This window comes from Lupinus angustifolius, chromosome LG13 (assembly GCF_001865875.1).
Source record: "Lupinus angustifolius cultivar Tanjil chromosome LG13, LupAngTanjil_v1.0, whole genome shotgun sequence".
Classification (NCBI taxonomy): domain Eukaryota; kingdom Viridiplantae; phylum Streptophyta; class Magnoliopsida; order Fabales; family Fabaceae; genus Lupinus; species Lupinus angustifolius.
The window spans coordinates 417,351-436,866 of record NC_032021.1 but is presented as its reverse complement, the minus strand read 5'-3'; the positions used below and the strand labels follow the sequence as shown (position 1 = coordinate 436,866).

General features: G+C 32.5%; 3 protein-coding genes across 6 annotated transcripts; 2 read left to right on the top strand and 1 right to left on the bottom strand.

Moving 5' to 3' along the window:
* On the top strand, positions 2,399–11,305 carry LOC109325282 (origin of replication complex subunit 3). The gene is made up of 17 exons (XM_019557558.1): positions 2,399–2,560; positions 3,444–3,662; positions 3,804–3,978; positions 4,176–4,345; positions 4,442–4,572; positions 4,807–5,080; positions 5,208–5,279; positions 5,882–5,946; positions 6,034–6,124; positions 6,444–6,652; positions 7,573–7,642; positions 8,761–8,846; positions 8,984–9,073; positions 9,366–9,441; positions 9,811–9,938; positions 10,570–10,722; positions 11,047–11,305. The coding sequence occupies exons 1-17, from the start codon at positions 2,483–2,485 to the stop codon at positions 11,150–11,152; spliced, it is 2,193 nt and encodes a 730-aa protein (XP_019413103.1). The 5' UTR covers positions 2,399–2,482; the 3' UTR covers positions 11,153–11,305.
* On the bottom strand, positions 12,186–15,072 carry LOC109325284. Of its 4 annotated transcripts, none has more exons than XM_019557563.1 (9): positions 14,924–15,072; positions 14,721–14,800; positions 13,562–13,680; positions 13,391–13,479; positions 13,207–13,302; positions 13,028–13,122; positions 12,913–12,953; positions 12,733–12,816; positions 12,186–12,418 (listed from the first exon to the last, which is right to left on the bottom strand). In XM_019557563.1, exons 2-9 carry the CDS (start codon positions 14,776–14,778, stop codon positions 12,269–12,271), a joined length of 732 nt encoding a protein of 243 aa, XP_019413108.1. In that variant the 5' UTR covers positions 14,779–14,800; positions 14,924–15,072; the 3' UTR covers positions 12,186–12,268. The 4 variants fall into 4 exon arrangements, with proteins under 4 accessions (XP_019413108.1, XP_019413109.1, XP_019413105.1 ...); XM_019557564.1 differs by having other exon boundaries at positions 14,721–14,797; positions 14,925–15,072; XM_019557560.1 differs by having other exon boundaries at positions 13,562–13,686; positions 14,924–15,071.
* Positions 16,914–19,285, top strand: LOC109325283. The gene is made up of 3 exons (XM_019557559.1): positions 16,914–17,180; positions 17,355–17,432; positions 18,395–19,285. Exons 1-3 carry the CDS (start codon positions 16,982–16,984, stop codon positions 19,126–19,128), a joined length of 1,011 nt encoding a protein of 336 aa, XP_019413104.1. The 5' UTR covers positions 16,914–16,981; the 3' UTR covers positions 19,129–19,285.

Sequence of the window (19,516 nt, the reverse complement as noted above, 5' to 3'; positions counted from 1 at the left end):
TGCCAATGTTCCGATGTAGTATTTAATATTTACACACTAACAGTTTTTACACTATCAGTTAATTATTCATTATTAATTTATTAACTATCATTGACTCTCAAATAATAATGGATGATATGTTGACAGTGTAAAAAAACTTTACACTGTTAGTGTACAGATTTTAAACTCTCCCATATATATATGTGAGAAATGTGAGAAATTGTATCTCATATGTTATTGGATATTTCGGGTTTATGTTAGTTGTCCCTACCAATGTAAGAATGTAAAATTTGTATATTGGTAAAGTAAAGATCTATATACATGTATACCATTATTTACCATTTATTTTGATTACATTTTTTAAAGAATTAATAATAATTAAATATTAATAATAGATGATATAATAATTGTGTATAATACTCATACACTGACGGTAAATAAATCTTTTTCTTTTTGTAAAAATAACTAAGTAAATAAATCATTTATTTGATGGCTAGATTCCTAGAAAGATGAAAAATGATTGACTCTTCAAAAAAGTAATTATAATTTATTTTTCAAAATAAAAATAATCTAAATAAATGGTGAATGGTGTGTTCTTTTGAAAAAAAGTCATACCTTAATTACTATGTACGAGAAAGACTTGTATGGAGATGTATGTACGTAGAGACAATCAATTAAATCTCGTAAATTCATTAAAATTTTAATTTTAATTAAAATCTGATCAAACATAAATGTACTTATCTCTAAATGTAATATATTATATGTATTTTTATTCAAAAAATTTCTCCCACTATGTACACTTTGATTAATCTAGTTTTGTATTTAAATACATATCCCATTTCTAGGGAACTTTACTCAAAAGTTGTCCTTACAAAAATTTCATTATTTTTATTTCATATTTTAAAAACATCACTTTATATTTTATGAAGCATTGGCATTTATAATATATTTAATACTTTCCGTTCATTTGTTTATGTTTTAATTTTACATTTTATTTATACTAGTGTGTACAGGCACTTCGTGCCTACCGGCGAATATTGTTTGATACTACATATTCAATTTTTATATATTTTATTTTTGTAAATTAAAATGTATTTGTTTTGTACTTTATATTATATTTTTGTGTGATTATGATAATGGTTAATTAATGTATTGATGGTAGTTGCTTAAGATTATATAGTTTTTTTGTAAAAATTAAATAATGTTAAGGGCAATATAAGAAATAAAAATTACACAATGAGGGAAGTTATTTCAAGTTTTGACTTTATATATAGTATAGAATATAGTATAGAATATATAATTTTTATAAACTCACTAAATATTTATAATTTTTTTCTTTAATTATATTATTTATTACTCATATTTTTTCACCCCCATTTTCTACATTTTCTAATTCAGTTTTCATTGTAAATTGAATACAAGCATTTAGTCCAATTGTATCAAAATATTATTTCTTTTAATTACGTGCATAATCTTTTAATAACTTTTCGTTGATACCAGAAACATCAAAATATGTGAAATTGAATAACTGTATTTTTCAATTAGTCTCCACTAGTCATAACAACGCAAAAAATAGTCAATGAGTATATTAGTCATTTAGGTCATTACATATTTTTAAAACAATTTTCTTTATTTCTCACCCAGACATATTTATTTTCGCTCTCTTAATAGTATTACTGAAACAATTCGATAACGAATATGATGATATATAATTTTATGATGAAAAGTACAGTTCCTTAAAGTTAGTGCAACTCGAATTAAATAGTAGAAAACTCGTTTTTTAGTGGTTTGATTTAACCTTATTTTGTTGGAAAGTAATGTATGATGCTCGTAATAACTTTGCATAGATCTTCTGGTAGCTAATGATCAAATTCAACAATCATATTTATTCAATGTATTATTTGATATAAGATAAGTTGGAAAAGCAAAAACACCTATCAAATATGAAAAACATCTTATGAAATCATTGACGATTAAAATATAAAATCATATTATTTGGACAAATTAATTTGTTGATATTTAGAGTAAAAAGTTTTAAAAATAAAAATAAACATGTTTTAAAGATATGATAACATAAAAAATAAACTTGTTATTTGAAAATGAAATATAAATAAAAAACATTTCTTGAAAATGGAGAATGACCAATTATAATGACACATGACTAAAAATAAATATATTATTAAAATAGTAGTGTACTAAAATCAAAATTACATATTTACATGGAGTTGGTAAAAAATTAATGATACATAATTTTTTCTACAAATTGTCATACATTCTAAGAAAATAACATACATCACTTTTAAATCAATAAGTGATAAACAAATTATTTATATTTAAAAAAAAATCAAAGAATAAAAGTTTTCCCCCTCCTAAGACACGTTTTGAGTTTTACTATTTCTATAATGCGAGTAATTTCCAAGTCACCCTTGTGATTTCCCGCCATAAACAAAGGTATCTGGAACCTCTCTCTCTCTTCTCCCTCTCTCTCTCTTCATCGCATCGCATGGCTCCTTCTTCTCCCAGCGTCGCTGATACGCCGTCTCAATCATCAACACCTTTAACTTCAGACAATGATCTTCAGGTTCTCTTATTTTACATCATCACTAACTCTCATAATCTACTTTCCTCTACGTTTTTCTTTTCATTTTTCCAATTTAGTTTACCACCTCTTTTTTTTTTTTTGGCATTGTATTTTAGGTTTAATTCCACTAATTTCGAAGGTGAATGACACGTGCTTTTGTGTTTGATCTGATTTTATCAATATATCGGTTTTAATTTATCTGTTTCTTTATACTGGCTACTGATTTTGTGTATATTGAGAAAATCACCGTGCTTTGTGTTGTCGCTCGTTCAACTTCTATCTAGGTTGATTTTTTGTGCATTTGTTTAGAATATGAAGTTGGAATTGTTTTTTAATTGGAATTTGAAAATATATATTGTATTTTGACTAATTTTAAAATACACGAGGAATGTCCACGAATGAAATTATACTACTACCTCACTTTTTACAAGATATTTCTGGGTTTTAGTTTTGGTCCTTTTATATATGACTCTTTTTCAAAATTTTATGTACATTTGTTCCCTAAATAATGTTACACTAATTGATTGGAAAGACTAAATCATTAATTAATTGAGTGAAAATAGGAGACGAAGAAGAATATTAACGAAGGACAATTTTGAAAAAACTACATGTGATAGCTTGCAGATTTAATGATATCAACAATATTAACCACCTACCTTGATTCGTGTGATTCGTGTGAAACAATCCGAAAGGGTATGCAGTGGTTATCGAGATTCATTTTAATGTCCATGATGTCTATTGGTTAACATTAGTCTAATATGGGAGAAGATAGAAAAGAACGAGTGTGATATGTTGAAGATAATTTTAGTCTTAGATTGATTTTACCTACAAGCTACTACAGATGGAGTGCTGATTTTATCCTCATTTGTGTTCCTTTCGATAGCCATTCTTTGTTCTTCACAAAGCATCATCCCAAAGAAAAGATAAAGCATCAACAAGGCAGGGAAAAGTGCGAAAGAGAAATGAGTTATCTTTGTCATCACCGCAAAGCACAAAGAAACTGGAAGGAAGTATGATTGAAGAATGTGATCACCTTTTATTTCAGCAACTGAAGATTGAAGCTTTTGGCAATGTTTGGACAAAAATTGAATCTACTATTAAGGTCCTGCTCTTAAGTCTTATGACATACTGCTTTTGGTTTTGCTGTATCTTCATGTAGGCATTAGAATTTTGAGTTTTTTCATTCTCTTTTACCAGTATGATCCAATAAGAAAAATAGTGAAGAATCTTCTTTCTATTCCAGGAAGTTTTGAGAGATCTCAATGCTAGTGTATTTAATGATATACAACAATGGGTTTTAGAGTGCTTCAATGCTACTGCATCAATCGGAGAACTTGGTGTTGCTGAAGCAACTCGGTCTTTTCCTGCTTTAAACAATACCAATCTCGGGAAACTGTTCACTGCATTGGTTATAACCAGTAAGCTTCTTTATTCACATTTTTTTGGTGAATCCGCTGATTGCTTTGATTCTTTCAAACTAGTTCTATAAGCATGCAGCTTAAGTGAGTTGCTTTTGTTCATCACTTCAACACACTCTTCTAGGTATGAGGGATGAAAATGACATTTATATTTACAAGAAAATTCTGACACAGTCCTGGTTGAATTGTGTCGGCAGGAAACATAGAGTTTGTTGATGACATATTGACATTTGAAGAGCTTGGACATTTCTTGAAATCCCAAGGATGTCATGTGGCTGTGCTTTCATCAATAGAATTCTCAGTAAAAAATGGGATTGCTGGTTGCTTAAAAGCTTTATTGCGAGAGTTTATAGCTGGTGCTATTGATGTGGGTACCTCTGAACTTGTGTATTATAAGATCAATTTTATCTACTTCTGCTGTCTCCTTTACTTTTTCCCTTTTCTTAATGCTGTTATCAATCAGTCAGCTGATATATCAATCTTAGCATCATGGTATAGAGAACAAGACCACTACAATAAACCACTAGTGCTGATCATTAATGATTTGGAAAGATGTTGTGGGTCCGTCTTAACTGATTTCATCCTGATGTTGAGGTATGTTTAAGCATTTTATGCAAGTATTTGCACGCACTTTAATGTGGTTTGCTTTTGACCTTGCATTTTGAATAATTTATTTGGTTATTCCCTTGCTTGGGCTGACTATGATTGAAGCCTCACCGTGCATTTGTTTATTGTGTATTCTTACTCACATTTGGAGATTGTAACTTAGTTAGTTTTACTTGGATGATATGATATTTTCTTCCATCGTCTTCCTCTTTTTCCTGACAGTGAATGGGTTGTCAAGGTGCCAATCATGTTGATAATTGGAGTTACAACCACAGTGGATAACACCAGAAACATTCTGCCATCACAAACTCTTGAGTGTTTGTGCCTGTCTAAGTTTTTGCTTGGAACACCAGCTGAGAAAATGGATGCAATTGTTGAGGCTGTTCTTGTGAAACAGTGCACTACGTTTAATATTGGCCATAAGGTGGCACTCTTTCTGCGAAACTACTTCATCAACCAGGATGGGACATTAACTTCTTTCATAAGAGCTTTGAAGGTTAACAATGCAGTTTTTGGGTTACTGTTATTTGTCTCTTCATTTAATGAATCACACACACAATGGCAGCCTGACAAGATTATGACTTGGTCTATTAGAAGTCATATTGTCTTACCATAACTTTCAGGTAGCATGCTTATTACATTTCTCCGTGGAACCTCTGAGTGTCATCCATGGGCGACTCGCTGAAGACCAAAAGGTTTGTCTTAAACTCTTCTAATATTTGTACTGTATATACTTTTTTGTTCTGTTTTTTATCAGGCCTTACCTTATAGCTTAAATTTTGAGTTGAATTAGCAACAGCAAATGAAACCTGACTAAACCAATCTTTTATGTGTTAGAATAGTAGCATTTATTTTAGATATATGGTTAGTGGTAATTATGATATTGCTAATGATTGTTACTTGTTAATGATTAAGCTGCAAATTAGCTACTGATTAACCCCTTCATTTACTCCATCAACTAGTTGTTATCAAACAATAAATAAAAGACTAAGTGCACTGTATATACATGCAATTTTCTGCTGAGCATTCTAGTTCTATTGATTTAGAGTGTTTACATCCTTCAATCAATTCAAACAAGTGTGTAGGAAGATGTGTCACATTGTGCGAGTTTTGGGGAATTAAATGAAATTTTAACAGATATAAGCCCCATGGAGAATCACATGCATCACATGTTCAAATATTTTATTGATCAGAAACTTATGTTGAACTTTTCTTGCTCAATCTTTTCAAATAATCCTTATCAGTCTATTCTTCTTCTTTTCCTTTTTTTAATACTTGGTCACAAATGGGTTTTTAGGAGAAGTCTGCATTATCACCTGAGACTATGCTGAAATACATGGATGAACTTCCAACTGATGGAAGGTATATAGTTTACAAAATTTCTTGTTCTAATTAGATTTTCTCAATGGAGATGACAACCATTTGATCCCTTGGTTAAAATTAATATAGGAATCAAATGGTTGATCAGACCGGGAAGAGCATGGCTCAGAGTTTGTCAGAATTGCTGACAGTGCGGAAGTTATGGAGCACTGCTGTCCTTGTAAGATTTTGGAATTGCTCTTTTAAATCTGTGTAATAATAATCCATTTTTATTGATCAAATTCCTTTGATTTTAAATCCTCACTTCCAGTTGATGATGCCTTTTTTATTGCCCCCCGTTTTCTATTGTTAATACCCTATAAGTACTTATGCTGCAATACTGCTGAATTTCACCTGTCATTAAAGTTGGAAAATATTTTTTATTCGTTGTGGTCTGCCATGGTAGGTTGGCCAAACCTTTTCACCAATGAACTTGTTTGATAATTAGTTGTTGACATGGCTAAGCTGGAGTTCATGATACTAATTTTCCTTTTGTTCAGTGCCTACATGAAGCTGCAAAATATAGCAGAGTACGTTTGCTGGATTTGTTTTGTGAAGTGCTCAATCCAGATTTGTACCTGTCAAGGGATTCTGATTGTCGTGTAGGGAATGAAAAAGAATCCGGGCTTTCCTCAACGGGTGATCCTTGTCAACAATATTCCGTCATGCAAAGCAGTACTTTTATTTGTCAGATAGTGCGCAAAGTAAGGTAGCTATCTAGGAATATGAGTGCCATATTCTTTTACGTAACAAGAAAAGCTCTTTGATGCAGAAAACTATATGCTTTGAAAACTATATTTAAGAAAAGGAGGGAAGACAGTGAGGCTATAAAATCCGTAATTCTACAGGTCATAAAAGATGATATCTAAAGCATATAGTTGCTTCTTCCTCATACTGGCAATCCCAATATTAAGCTACTTTAACACTACAAATGTTTTCTAGTAAAAGAACATTCCTCCATACGGTGGATACCGAATGTGGCCCCACATGAGATATAAGGGCAGGATGTGAAATATTGAGAATGTTCATGTTAATGGGAAATAGCCGATCAAAATGACATGGCAGTGAGATGGAGTGAGAGTTGTGGGGTGTTTGGTTAGAGGAGTGGGAATATATACAAGAGGGAGAGAATGAGAGAGCCAGCAAAATTCAAATGAGTTAGGAGTAGGACCTTTGACCCGGGTGGTTTGCAGGCCCTCAAAGTCGTGTGTTGCATTTTTGTCCTTTTATTGTGTCTCCCTGTTCTTTTGCATAGAATGATTGAGAAATATGTGTCTTCCTATATTCTATATCTGTTCTTTTTCAGTAAACTTTACCATGAACATGTGAAGGTAGCCCACAAAGGGTGGGTCGAGGTGGTAAGCAACCTTGACCCCTTGGGACCAGGACATGAAACAACTCTTATTGGGAGACCACATAACCCTCGTATTTGTGCATTCAACTGAAGGTTTGTTCCATGGGCAATTCAAATGGGCCAAACCTTTGGGGATGTGTATAAAAAGCTGTTAACCGTGTCTGTTTTTGGGATTGTGTATACCTATAGCAAATAAGTTGATTTAGCCACCACACACAGACCTTTAGTTTTGTTTACTTCAATTTTCTCTTGACCTCTAATTGGAAATTGTACAGGGATCTCCCTTCAGGAAGGCTACATCAGTTGATTAAGACTTGGGAAAAACTCACTGCAGATGTTTCTGAAGTATGTCTACAGTATCATTGAGAATATTCTTGCTTGGAATGAAATTTTTTCTGTGAAAAGTTCTTCTCATTGGGTCCATGTTTTGGAGATCCTATTCTGGAATTACACATCTTAGATGGTGAAGTTACTTATGCTTTCTCTTTTTAATGGTTGTCAACACAACATCAGCAAGTTGAGTGCTCCCATTGACTGTAGCCTGATGCAATTCAAGTGTTCTCTAAAGGTTCCTAGAAACTGTGATGAGCTGTAATCAATTAACATCTTATACACTACAAATGAATAGGTTTTGGCAGAGCTGATGGTACCTAAGAAACTGTCTAAAATTAGTTCTGTGCTCTCTCTATCCCATTCATTGCCCATGTGCATTATATTAGATACTGAGAGGATTTCTAAGCAAATGGAGTTGGTATCACTTCTTATTTTGCTTGACTTAATTAATTTTTTATTTATGTGGGTTGAAGAACTTGTTGTGGTTGCTATGGCTGAAGAACTTGTGTGAGTTGGTACCATTTAAAGGACTTAATTCTAATAGCCTTTCTTAAGACTTGGTTTATAACATAACACAAAGGCGGCATTTGATCCTCGTAGCCATCCCCACCTAGTGGAAAAAGGTTTTTGTTGTTGCCATTGTGGGTTGAAGAACTTGGACTTTGGGTTCTTCAAAAATCTCCAGTCTCCACTAACCTGTTGGAGTCATAAGGAGGTTAATGCTTTATGCATTATATAACGTGACAGATTGGTTTATTTTGCTTCCATATGGTGCTCGACTATTTTCAAAGATTCTTGTAATTTAAGTATTTTTCTTTCATTGATAATTTTTATTCCTTTATAAAAAAATACATTAGGTGGCTGGTTTTTACTATAGATATATTTTGAATGTTTAGTGAGTATAAGCGATGTAAGTAACTATTATTATGATTTAGGGGCTCAATCACAGATTTTACTCTGTCATGTTTGAAAGGACAGTTTATCAATCTTCTATCTGTTTCATACATTCATCCTGTCAATCCCTTATCACAGTCGTACCTGTGTACTGCATATTTGAGATAGCAAAATGCTCAAATTTTGTACAAATTAATTCCTTGTCAATAAAATCACTTAATACTGATTTCTTGCAGATTCATGAGAAATTGAAAATGTTTCAATCTTCAGTAAGATGCGAAGATGAAAAGAGTTCACGTAAGAGTTCCAAGGACATTCCCAAGTAACGTTCTGTTTCCTTTTGCTCCTTGTTATTTCCTGACTAATATATTTTATGATTTTTCTCAAATCATTTTTATTGTTCCACTTTTGTCCCTGTACCTTCTATTTGGCATCAATGCTTACTACTTATGTTTTCAGGAGAAATGCGTCCAGGGTTTCACCATACGCAGACAAGGACTCAATAATGTTAACGTCACAAGCTGTCTCATTTATAGATTTGTTAGTTAGGTAGGGTTCTCTATCATATGTTTGTTTCATTCCATGTTTATACTGATTGTTGGTAGCAGACTTGATATTATCCATGCTTTATACTGAAATAACTGAATCTATATTATTGCCAAATACTAGGATTATCTGAACAATGCAAAAAACAGATATATTTTGAGTTTTGATTGTTGTATTGCATTGCACAGAAACAGAAGTAAACTTGAAAAAGTCCTTACTGTTTTGTACTTAACCTGCCATTTAGTTATTGCTGGTTACTATGTATTTCTACCTATTATCCTTTTCCATGGAACAGAAATTATACGAGGCCCATTGAATGCATGCCTTTCCATGAAATTTTCTGCTTCAAGGATGTTGAGAAGCTTCAATCGGTAAGAGATTATTTTTTCTCACTGTATGGACCTTCCACTATACTCAGAGAGTTACCATTGGGATTTTATTTTGCAGCATGTTATTACTTTTAGAGACTGCCAGATCATACACAACTCTAACTAAAATGACTACAGTTCATTACACCCTTTCTTTTAGTTGTGTCACGGCTTGTTTATAGATCTGACTTATGCTTACATCTAGGACTAGGTTATCATTCCTCAATTTTTTTGTTCAGAAATGCTTCTTGCTTAAATTTGCTGATAATATGGGCAAAATGAGAATAAATCTCACATAAGCAAAAAACCTGAACAAATGTATTTGCTTCTGATTGATATTTTGGATAAAATGCCCATTCTTGCTTATCATAGGTTTTGATTGGAGATCCAAGAAGTAGGATTCAAGTTGATCTGTTGGAGTCCTATAAGATTTTAAGGTGCAGTTGCTGTAACAAGAGTGGCAATGCCATATTGCCATCCAAGCATGATTCCTCAATCATGTAAGTTTGTCCAGTAAAGTGCCTGCATTTGGCGTACCAACTTGACCACTCTTTGTCCAATATTTAATATACTATTATGCATAAAGTTTTACTGGTGTTGAATGTAAGAATTATCTCATCTTATGCACTTTCTGGATCCTTTTCTAGTATTATCCTAACCTGTATGTCAGGTTATTCTCCATCTGTGTTTTGATTACCGGATTTGATTTTTCTATTGATTTCTTATGCTAATAAAAAGCATCTCTTCAAAAGAACATGCCCTCAACTTGGAATATGAGGCAACCTCCCCTCCTCCTAAACTTTTGTATGCCCAAATGAAAAAAGCATCTCATTCTTAAACGCCAAAAGGGGTGTGTTACCTTTTCTTAGAATGGTGGGGATTCAAGACTTCCCAAGTTCAACCAATCTTACTCGTTCTTACTCATTTGCTATAGACTTTATAAATCCCTTGTCAGTCTTGCTTAGTACTTGGAGGTTGACATTTAGTTAACATGTTTGGCTTTGTACACATTCTTCGATCTTGGATGTAAATGGTAGGCCTCGGCCACAATGGAGCCCTGAAATGTTTTCCTTTCATTTAAGCTTTCGAATTTTCACTTGAAGGCTGAGTTATGTTAATTGTTTTATACAGGTATTCCTTGGCTCAAGAGCATGGCGATCTTATCAATCTTCATGACTGGTTCCAGTCTTTTAGAACAATTGTTCTTCAACCTACAACTAAAAGGAAACAAAAGACAAAGCAATCCTCTCATGGGTTTGGAGACCAAAATGAAGCTTCAATTCAGTATCCTTTATATTTCCCATTTCCACAGTTTCTTTTATACCATGGCATGTAGAGAAATTCATGCATAAACTTAGAGCATCCATGTTGAAGATAATAAATATAATACATTATGTTAATAACTTAAAAGTGCTAATTAGGGACATCTTGCAGTCCTCTATCTTCTCCAGCCAATATCTGTTTTCTCTTCTGAATAGATCCAAAAAAGTTACTCTTAAATTAACTGAAGTGGTAGACCAACTTGTTTGTATTTTGTATATGCATGATTCCCATTTCCGTAGCCTTTATTGATATTTGTGACAATCCTTAATCTTGGTTTTGCAATAGAGCACGCTTTTGTAGGGCAGTTACAGAGTTGCAGATCACAGGGCTAGTTAGAATGCCTAGCAAGAGACGCCCAGATTTTGTTCAAAGGATAGCATTTGGACTTTGAATGGTTTGTGCCCATTTTGCCATTTTCATAATTTCTTATTCAAATGTAATCTAATTTTATTTTATTAAGCTATCTAATTCATGGTCTTGATAAGTTACTTGGTTACTTTGATGCACCTAATTTAAAACCAGAGAAATATAAAACATTACCTTTGAAGGAACTGAAGAGAACTCTGTAACTTAAGCTAACTGTTAAATGTTAATTCATTTGCAAAGTCTTAGGATGAAATTAACCCGGCCAGGCGGCCACAACATCTGTATGTGATTATATAAGAAACAAAAAAAAAAAAGGAAATAAATCGGGAGAATATAAAGTTATTTTTAGACATTTGGAATATTATTATCATTCTTTTATCGTGAAAACAATATAACTCTTGATAAGAATGAAAATTAAGCCAAACATGGAAATGTGGCTTTCTAGGAAATAAAACGAAAAGATAAGGAAATAACTCTTTTTGAGTGTATGACTGTCTCTTTTACACTATTAGATCAACATCTTAATGATATACTCTCTCTTTGTATAGTTACATATGCATTTCTTTTGTCAATTGTTAAACATTTTTATTTTTTTATCCCCAAACTTATTCTCAACTTTGATGAGAGACTAATCAATTAATCATATTGATTTATTTGAACAAAGGATTAATTTATTTAAATTAACCCTACAAAAATATAAGTGCTATCAACTTGTTCTTGCAAAGATAAAGTTCACCAAATAATTCTTATTTTATTAAATGTCATTTTATTTTGGTCGATTACTCGAACTTAATTTAAAAAAAAAAAATAGTAGAATAGAAGTGATATTTCATCCTTCCTTTACAAATGTCCTCTAGGTTGTTTTATACAAACCAAGAAAATCATTGGATTTTTTTGTTAGCAAAATTGTTATTGTTTTTACTATTATACAATTTTCAAAACTTCTCACTATACTTTATAAATATTTTTTTCTCTTCAGAAATTTAGCAATTCAATTGGCCTCCATAACTGCATTACTTCATGTTATAAAAACGAAGATTACTAAAACAGATCCCTCATTAAAACAGTGCAAAAAGTTCTAGTTATTGTTTTGGAGCCCAAAAAAAAGAAGTCCAACCTTGATTCCATAGTTATTGTGTCATCAGTCGATTTTTGGATTCAAGTAAAACTCTGGATCACCGAGAAAGCTTGAAATCATCTCTGCCTTATCCATCGAGAGATCAGAGTTCTTTAGAATTTGCTCTTTTGATGCCTTGGCAATTGCTTGGACAGAACCAATAGTTTGACTAAGCTGAATTCAACAACCAACCAGAATAACAAAATAACTCAAGCTATATGCATGGCTACTAGGGTTTCACATGTAACAAATTATTATGCTCAATAACTAGTAAGATTAGCACAGGCCTAAGTTAACATTAAAACTGTGTCAATGGTTTAATAGTAAACATAGAAAAGGAATGCAGAAACTATATGGTGGTTATACCTTCCTAAGCAAGTCTGAATTATTTACATAAATCAAGAATCCTGAGCTTTAGCAATGTTTCATGAGGCTTGTAAAATTAGGAAGACTGAATTGAAGAGTAGCCTGATTAGAAAGTGATTTACCGCATTTGCGTCGTGATTGTCAATGCCTGGGATGGATGTAACAACTTTGAGGTAGAAGTTCATTCCTTCCACTAACTGCTTCCTCTTCAAAACCATAAATAAGAAAGTTCATACATCAAATGGTTAGTTTCATTCATGAAGGAACTATTTGCCATCTATATTGTGAATCAGTCTACAGACCTCAGCTTTTAATTTTTCTCCAATTCTCTGCTGCTTGTATACTGCAATTAGTTTTAGAATAAGAAATATAAATTTGAACAATACAGTAAAATTAGTTTCAGGTTTTAGGATCTACCTCCAGAAGAGTGAGCTATTTTTATCATCTTTTCAAACCCCATCTCTATGTCCTGAACTGGCACAAATGTGGGCTTGCCAATTACCATCCCAAATCTTCAGATAAGCCATGATGTTCTTCCATTAGTCAAGTCGTACATAACAAAACATAACCAGTTAGAAAAGAGTAACAAAACTTACTTGAAATATGACTTAGTAAATGAATCGATTTGCTCTTTTGATGGGAGTGTTATGACAACATAAAAACGAGCAAACTGAGTCTTCAGTTTCTGAACTCTGCATGTGAACATTTCAACTGGACACAACTCATAACTCTACTCAAACACAACCCCAGGCAAGATTCCAAATACAACAGCCTAGTTACCTAGTGAAGATTGGTGACACATTGTTGCAGTCCCAGTTTGTCACAAAAATAAACGCTACAGACAAACCCCCACAATTGAAAATAAAATCCTGCAAGGAAATTCCTCGAATTTCAGTCACAGTCTAGTATATTTGTCTGTGCAGGAATAACAATACAGAAACTGAGAATTACTGCAGCGATTGGGGCAAAATTAAGGCGAAAGGAATTTGTAGAGAGGAAAGTGGAGACAAAATTGATGAAGGAAGGATGTTGGTCCTCTTTCCATGCAATTTTCATCAAACAAACTCCACCTGTACCTACAATAATACGTACTAACAGCCTCGTTATAAACAAGTTAAGGAGAATATCAATGTCTGATGCATTTTGAAATGAGAAAAATTTAAACTTGCAATAAATGTCTAAATCTAGTTGTCATTGTTGAGTAAAGCAGATCTAATAAGCTAATGCATTAAGAAAGGATCAGAACTCAGAACATTCTAATATATCTATCTACAGTTATACATCAACAAGAACCTTCAAATAGTCAAATAGATCACTTTCAATACCAACAAAGGTAGGAAATAAATACCTGTTCTTAAAAATTAGTTAAGTTCAAAAGTATCAAATTTTAAAGCATGCATGAATTGAAGGAAGGAAACTATTACAAGCTAATCAAGTAAGCAGCTATAGTGTAATGCATGTGAATAAGTTTTTTGAAAATTCCACAGTAAAACCGCTCCAAATGTTTTTTCTGTCCAACAGGGAAAGAATATTATTCACCACAAACCAAGGAAGGTTTTTCATTAGTTGAAATTTGAAAACAAGAATTTACCTGCACTGGTATTTCGATAACACGTATAGTTTCAGAGGAATTAAGGAATGTGGTTGATATTATTAATGATATTAAATTTGTCATAATTGTATATAGTTTTCCAAAATTAGCATTTAATAATGTGACTTGTTTATTAGCTTATACACTTTATTTTCTCTTTCTAATTCATTAATGTAGGTAATTTGGTAATAAAACTTTGAAAAATACTATAAAAAGATGAAAACTAAACCTTAGGATATTGTAAAAAGAAGAAAACTAAACCTTAGGATATTGTAAAAAGAACTGAAGGTAGTATAAGATTCAAAGAGTGAACCGAAGCTAGTATAAGGTTCAAAAAGTTAACAAAATAAAATAAAAGCTACAAATCCTTCAAAACGAAATTCCAAGCTGATTTTAAAATTTCAGTGTCATGATTAAATTAATCGTGATCGGTAATTTAACAAGCATAATCCAATAAAATTATAAACGCAACTATTTTCTAATGAGTTTGAGTTGAAGTTGATTATGAAAGATCGATACCGGGTGATGAAGCGTGCGAAGGAGTTGAAGTTGTTGACTCTGTGTGATATATATCCATGAGTAAATCGCAGAGAGAACTAAGAATCGATAAGCATAAACGGTTAGAAAGCTTTCTAAGCTCGTTTCACTTTATCTCTCACAAATTCAAATTTGAATTCAAGTTGAGAACAAAAAACGATGAGAATAGTGTGGAGGAATAGATACCGGCGTCGGGGGAAAGCTGTTGCTACGGCCGTGTGCGGTGGCGATGGTAATGGTTATGGCCACACAAACGAGAGCGGAGGAAGATGCGCACAAGCTGTTTCGCGCCACGATTATGAACGAATTTATATGAAAAAAATAATATAAAAATTGTTACATCGGTGTCAAACTTGCTTGATTCCCCCTAAGTAAGGACTCGAGTTCGAATTTTGGATAAGAATATTCGCTAGAAGAGTAACATATATATGGATGTTCTCATCTCAAACATAATTATCTTTAGTGTAAGAATACGTGTGAGATACGGAAAAAAACTTAGACCAAGGAAGATAAGAAATTAAGCTGCATTTTTTAATGTACTTTATTAAAACATATATAAATGATAAAAAATGAATGTAATACCAATAGACAACTACTATAACATCTATCAATTTTTTGTTGAAGAGGGAATAATAAGTAAATAGAATTTGTGAATAATTCATTAGTAATGTATAAAATTCATATATAAGGTGGGCGAGTGTGTGCCCATATGACTTGTCCTTTACTTGACTTTAAATGTTGATCGAATCATTTTTTAACCATAATTTTAAATTTGATTAAATATAATGCATTCTCCTTTTATATAAAGTCTTCTAAATATTACTTATTAATATTATTATTGAAAATAGAATTTGATCTATGAAATAATATATGTATATTTGTTAATCATGTATATGTAAAAATTAGATAATCAATGATACTTTTGATTTAATAAATGTCATTACTCCGTACACAATTAGAGACACACATACAAACACATTGGATAAGTGAACATAGAACACATATGTATTGGTTTGTCTCATACTCAACGCTAAGAAATGATCAAGTCTAATTTTTGAACTCAAACTCAACTATAATCATAACCTTATTCAGACACCGTCATAATCAAACTAAACTAAGTAGGTAGGGTCTCACCCTATACATTTTTCTCATAACAATACCAATAGAAATATAGATATGTATTTTCCCTTTATGGTAACAAATTAATAAAAGAAATTAGAGTGTGAAAAAGTACGTGTGTCTCATGCCGAATAAAGTATGTATGTCCAAAGCTATAACAATATTATTCTATTTCGCCTTTTTACACTCACCCATTTCTCATTTCTTTTCTTCAGTTTCTCTCTTTTTTACCAGTCAAATATTACTTTATATTAAGAAAAAAATAAAGAAAAGGAAAAAGAAAGAAAAGCATTAATTAAGTAATAATTATTGTGAAGCCAGTATTCTCTCTCTTACCACGTAGGCCCCACCATGTGCTTCTTACTTCATTCTCTCTAACACTTTTATTCCCCCATTCCCTTTTTTTTATTATTTTATTTTATGGATTATTATTTTATTCATTCTCTCTAACACTATTACATGTTGTTTTTGTTATTTTTTTATGCAAATATTTGAACTGTGAAGTAATATTGTATCTATCATTTAATGCAGCTCAAAATTAATTAAAATCTGATCGGGTATATGAGGAATTTGTGGATTGGTGGGTATCAGATTTTTCCAACTTATAACATTGGGAGGGCTGCATATTTTTTACTCACCAATACTTTTATTTTTATTTTTAATCAAAGTTTTTGATTAATGTGGGATAAGAGAAATTGTGCGGTTTTCGAGATTTAGACAAATGCTTATGTACCAACAAGTTGTTGGTCTAGTGGTAGTGGTATGGTGTAAGACCCTACTGGATCCCAAGGTCGAAGTTTCGATTTTGTGAGCGACAGTTGTTGGAAAAAGGTAGGATACAATTGTTATTAATTTTGTGAGTTTTTGAAATGGTTATGTGTTATGGTTATACTAATTGAGCTGGGCGAATAGAAACAAGAATAACAGTAGTAGTGAAAATTCTAACCTCTACTGAATATTTCATTATTATTTTTGTTATTGTATCACTGGATTGCAAAAATTGTTATTAATTTTGTTGTTTATCATGTGGTAGTAATGAAATTTTGGTAATTGTTTGATTTAATTGTTATTTAGGTTTTTGTGGACAATCCAGAACATATTGTTCCATTGTTGTAGCTTTGAAAATGAAAGCACAGACCCATGGTGGGTGTAGGGTTCACAAAGCAAGCAATACTGAAGTTGAAGGACCTAACTGGGTTCTGATTGCTGCTGGTGCCTTGTTGAGTACATTATCGATTCGATTCGGTTACAAGTTGAAGCAGGCACATCACTCAAAATTGAATGAATCAAAGCCTAAGCAGAATGCATCTAATGTTCACAAAGGTCCTTATATGCTGTTTGGACCATTCCATAATTCCATTCATCCTATTATGTATTTCTGTTGTGATTTAACTTTTCTTTATCCATTTGGTACTCAAAATAGTTCTGTGATTTGCATTGCATTGATGGGTTCTTTTATCTATTGTGGATTCTCTAAATGTTTTTGTTTAATTTCAGGAAATGGAAAATCCTCCGGTACAAGGAAATCGGCAGAGTGCTACATTCAGTCTCATGGATGTTCCAGTTACATTTCAGGTTCTATTTGTGCTTCAAACATGTTTTTGATTTGGTGACTGTTATTCACTAGTTAAACTATGTTTTGTTCAGTTGTCTTTTTACCTTTCTTTCTCTGTATGAGAATTGAGAAAATTTGTTTTTGAATCATGTTGGATATGTATAAAATGTTGCATTGTAGTTGTAGACTGTGAATTAAACATTTTGTCATTTCCTAAAACATTTAAGGTTTTTTACCTATTTTCCCTATCTTAGTCTACTTGTTCTATATTTAGTTATAGTGGAGTCTTGTTCTACTTATCCATCTCCCCAATGGGTTATTAAGTTTGTTTAACACCTCTTTGCTCTTATTATCCCTTTCTTTAATTTCATTTTCATCTTCTTTCTCTATTATCTATCTCCATTGCCAGAATTATCATTCTTAGCTTGAAAATAAGCCACTGTTAATAAGTTACAGAAATCCCATTTTACACAATGTGAAGAGATAGGAAGTGGTGACTATTTATCTGTACTGATAAGGTTGGGTGGGATTGGGCACATAGAAATGTTGTTATTAAGAAGATGAACTAAAACATTCTGAATTACATTTTTATCTTAGCTCTGCAATCTATGTCAGATGATATTTGATCTTGTAATGGTTGTTGTACAGTAATTGCATTTGTGGAGATAAAACTTTCCACTGTTAAAATCTGATGTAACATCTTTCGATTACCAGCAAAGAGGTGCAAACTATACTGGTAGCTCTGGCATTTAAAGTAAAGATGGGTTAAATTATTCTTAAATGTGAATGAGTGATGGTCTGCTTTCTGAGAAAATGTTGGCAACTTTATGAATCATTTACCAACTATTGGTAATATCTTCTATGTGGAAAAAAAAACTTTCGTGATTGTAGTTGTGAGTTGTGAATCCGAGTCCACATTTTCCGTAAAAATATAATTAGCCTGGGATCCTTTTATTTATGCATATGATAATGTTATGGACAGGAACTGGGAATACTGTGGAACTAAAGTGCGCACCGAATGGCCAGTTGGTAAGTGAATCTAATAGGGGCCTCCCTTTGGTGACTGTTCCTACTGCCGAATTTAACAAGGAAAATGGTGTTATCTGGGCATGCTCTCCCCGTCGTCTTGAATTACCTTCAAAGCCATACCATTCCAACTGCTCAGATTCGTCGTGTGTGTCAGAATCTGGTTCCGATATTTTTAGTAAGCGGGAAGTCATACAGAAACTGCGGCAGCAATTGAAGAGAAGGGATGATATGATACTGGAGATGCAAGATCAAATAGCTGAATTGCAGAATTCTGTCAATGCTCAGCTCGGACTTTCATCTCATTTGCAATTGCAGCTTGATACTGCAAACAGGGACTTATTTGATTCAAAGAGAGAGATCCATCGGCTGAGTAAAGTGATTGCAGATCACTATGTTGGACATTTTCCACATGACAAATCTTCGGCGGTCACAGCTTGGCCTGCTGAGACTAGAAATGGCCATGCAAATGGGCATTTCGACATGGAGACTAATTTGGAGCCCCCCGAAAAGATAAGGGATGATGACGAGAGAATTGAGATGCTGAGAAAGCAAGTAGGAGAGTTGAAAGAGGTAATAGAAGGAAAAGAATACTTGCTTCAGAGCTATAAGGAGCAAAAGGCAGAACTGTCTCTGAAGATCAGGGAAATGCAGCAGAGATTGGATTCTCAGCTGCCTAATATTTTGTAGAAACTAAGTTTGTGAATTCTTTTCTTCTTTACGTTTTAACAAATCTTCAATGTCTTTCTCATTCTTTATTTTCTCACTGTAATTATCTTCCCTTTGATATATGAGTTTGTGCTAGTGAGGAATGAAGCAGAGGGCTAGATACTCTTCTTTTTTTCTTTCTGTTACAAGAGTGTTGAATACTTAGAAAGGCAAAATGAATGCAGATTAGTCTTGGAAAATATTACTTTATTATATATATAGAGAAAGAGACTCAAGATTAAAAGATAAAAGTGCATTATCAAGTGACTATTTACAAAATTGTAATATAACCATTTATGTTTAGTTATATATATTGGTAACTCCATGAATTTTCTTTTGCTTAATTTTACTTTACAAAAAATATTTATGG

What these genes read in the sequence shown, in the direction of transcription:
- LOC109325282 (XM_019557558.1), top strand. Translation starts at nt 2,483, where the DNA reads ATGGCTCCTTCTTCTCCCAGCGTCGCTGATACGCCGTCTCAATCATCA. An exon ending in TTATAGCTGGTGCTATTGAT is followed by an intron (nt 4,346 to 4,441) that starts GTGGGTACCTCT and finishes GTTATCAATCAG; the next exon opens with TCAGCTGATATATCAATCTT. An exon ending in CAGATAGTGCGCAAAGTAAG is followed by an intron (nt 6,653 to 7,572) that starts GTAGCTATCTAG and finishes GAAATTGTACAG; the next exon opens with GGATCTCCCTTCAGGAAGGC.
- LOC109325284 (XM_019557560.1), bottom strand. Translation starts at nt 14,778, where the DNA reads ATGGATATATATCACACAGAGTCAACAACTTCAACTCCTTCGCACGCT. An exon ending in TTCGCACGCTTCATCACCCG is followed by an intron (nt 13,687 to 14,720) that starts GTATCGATCTTT and finishes GTATTATTGTAG; the next exon opens with GTACAGGTGGAGTTTGTTTG. An exon ending in GTGTCACCAATCTTCACTAG is followed by an intron (nt 13,303 to 13,390) that starts GTAACTAGGCTG and finishes GTTCACATGCAG; the next exon opens with AGTTCAGAAACTGAAGACTC.
- LOC109325283 (XM_019557559.1), top strand. Translation starts at nt 16,982, where the DNA reads ATGAAAGCACAGACCCATGGTGGGTGTAGGGTTCACAAAGCAAGCAAT. An exon ending in TGCATCTAATGTTCACAAAG is followed by an intron (nt 17,181 to 17,354) that starts GTCCTTATATGC and finishes GTTTAATTTCAG; the next exon opens with GAAATGGAAAATCCTCCGGT. An exon ending in ATGTTCCAGTTACATTTCAG is followed by an intron (nt 17,433 to 18,394) that starts GTTCTATTTGTG and finishes TGTTATGGACAG; the next exon opens with GAACTGGGAATACTGTGGAA.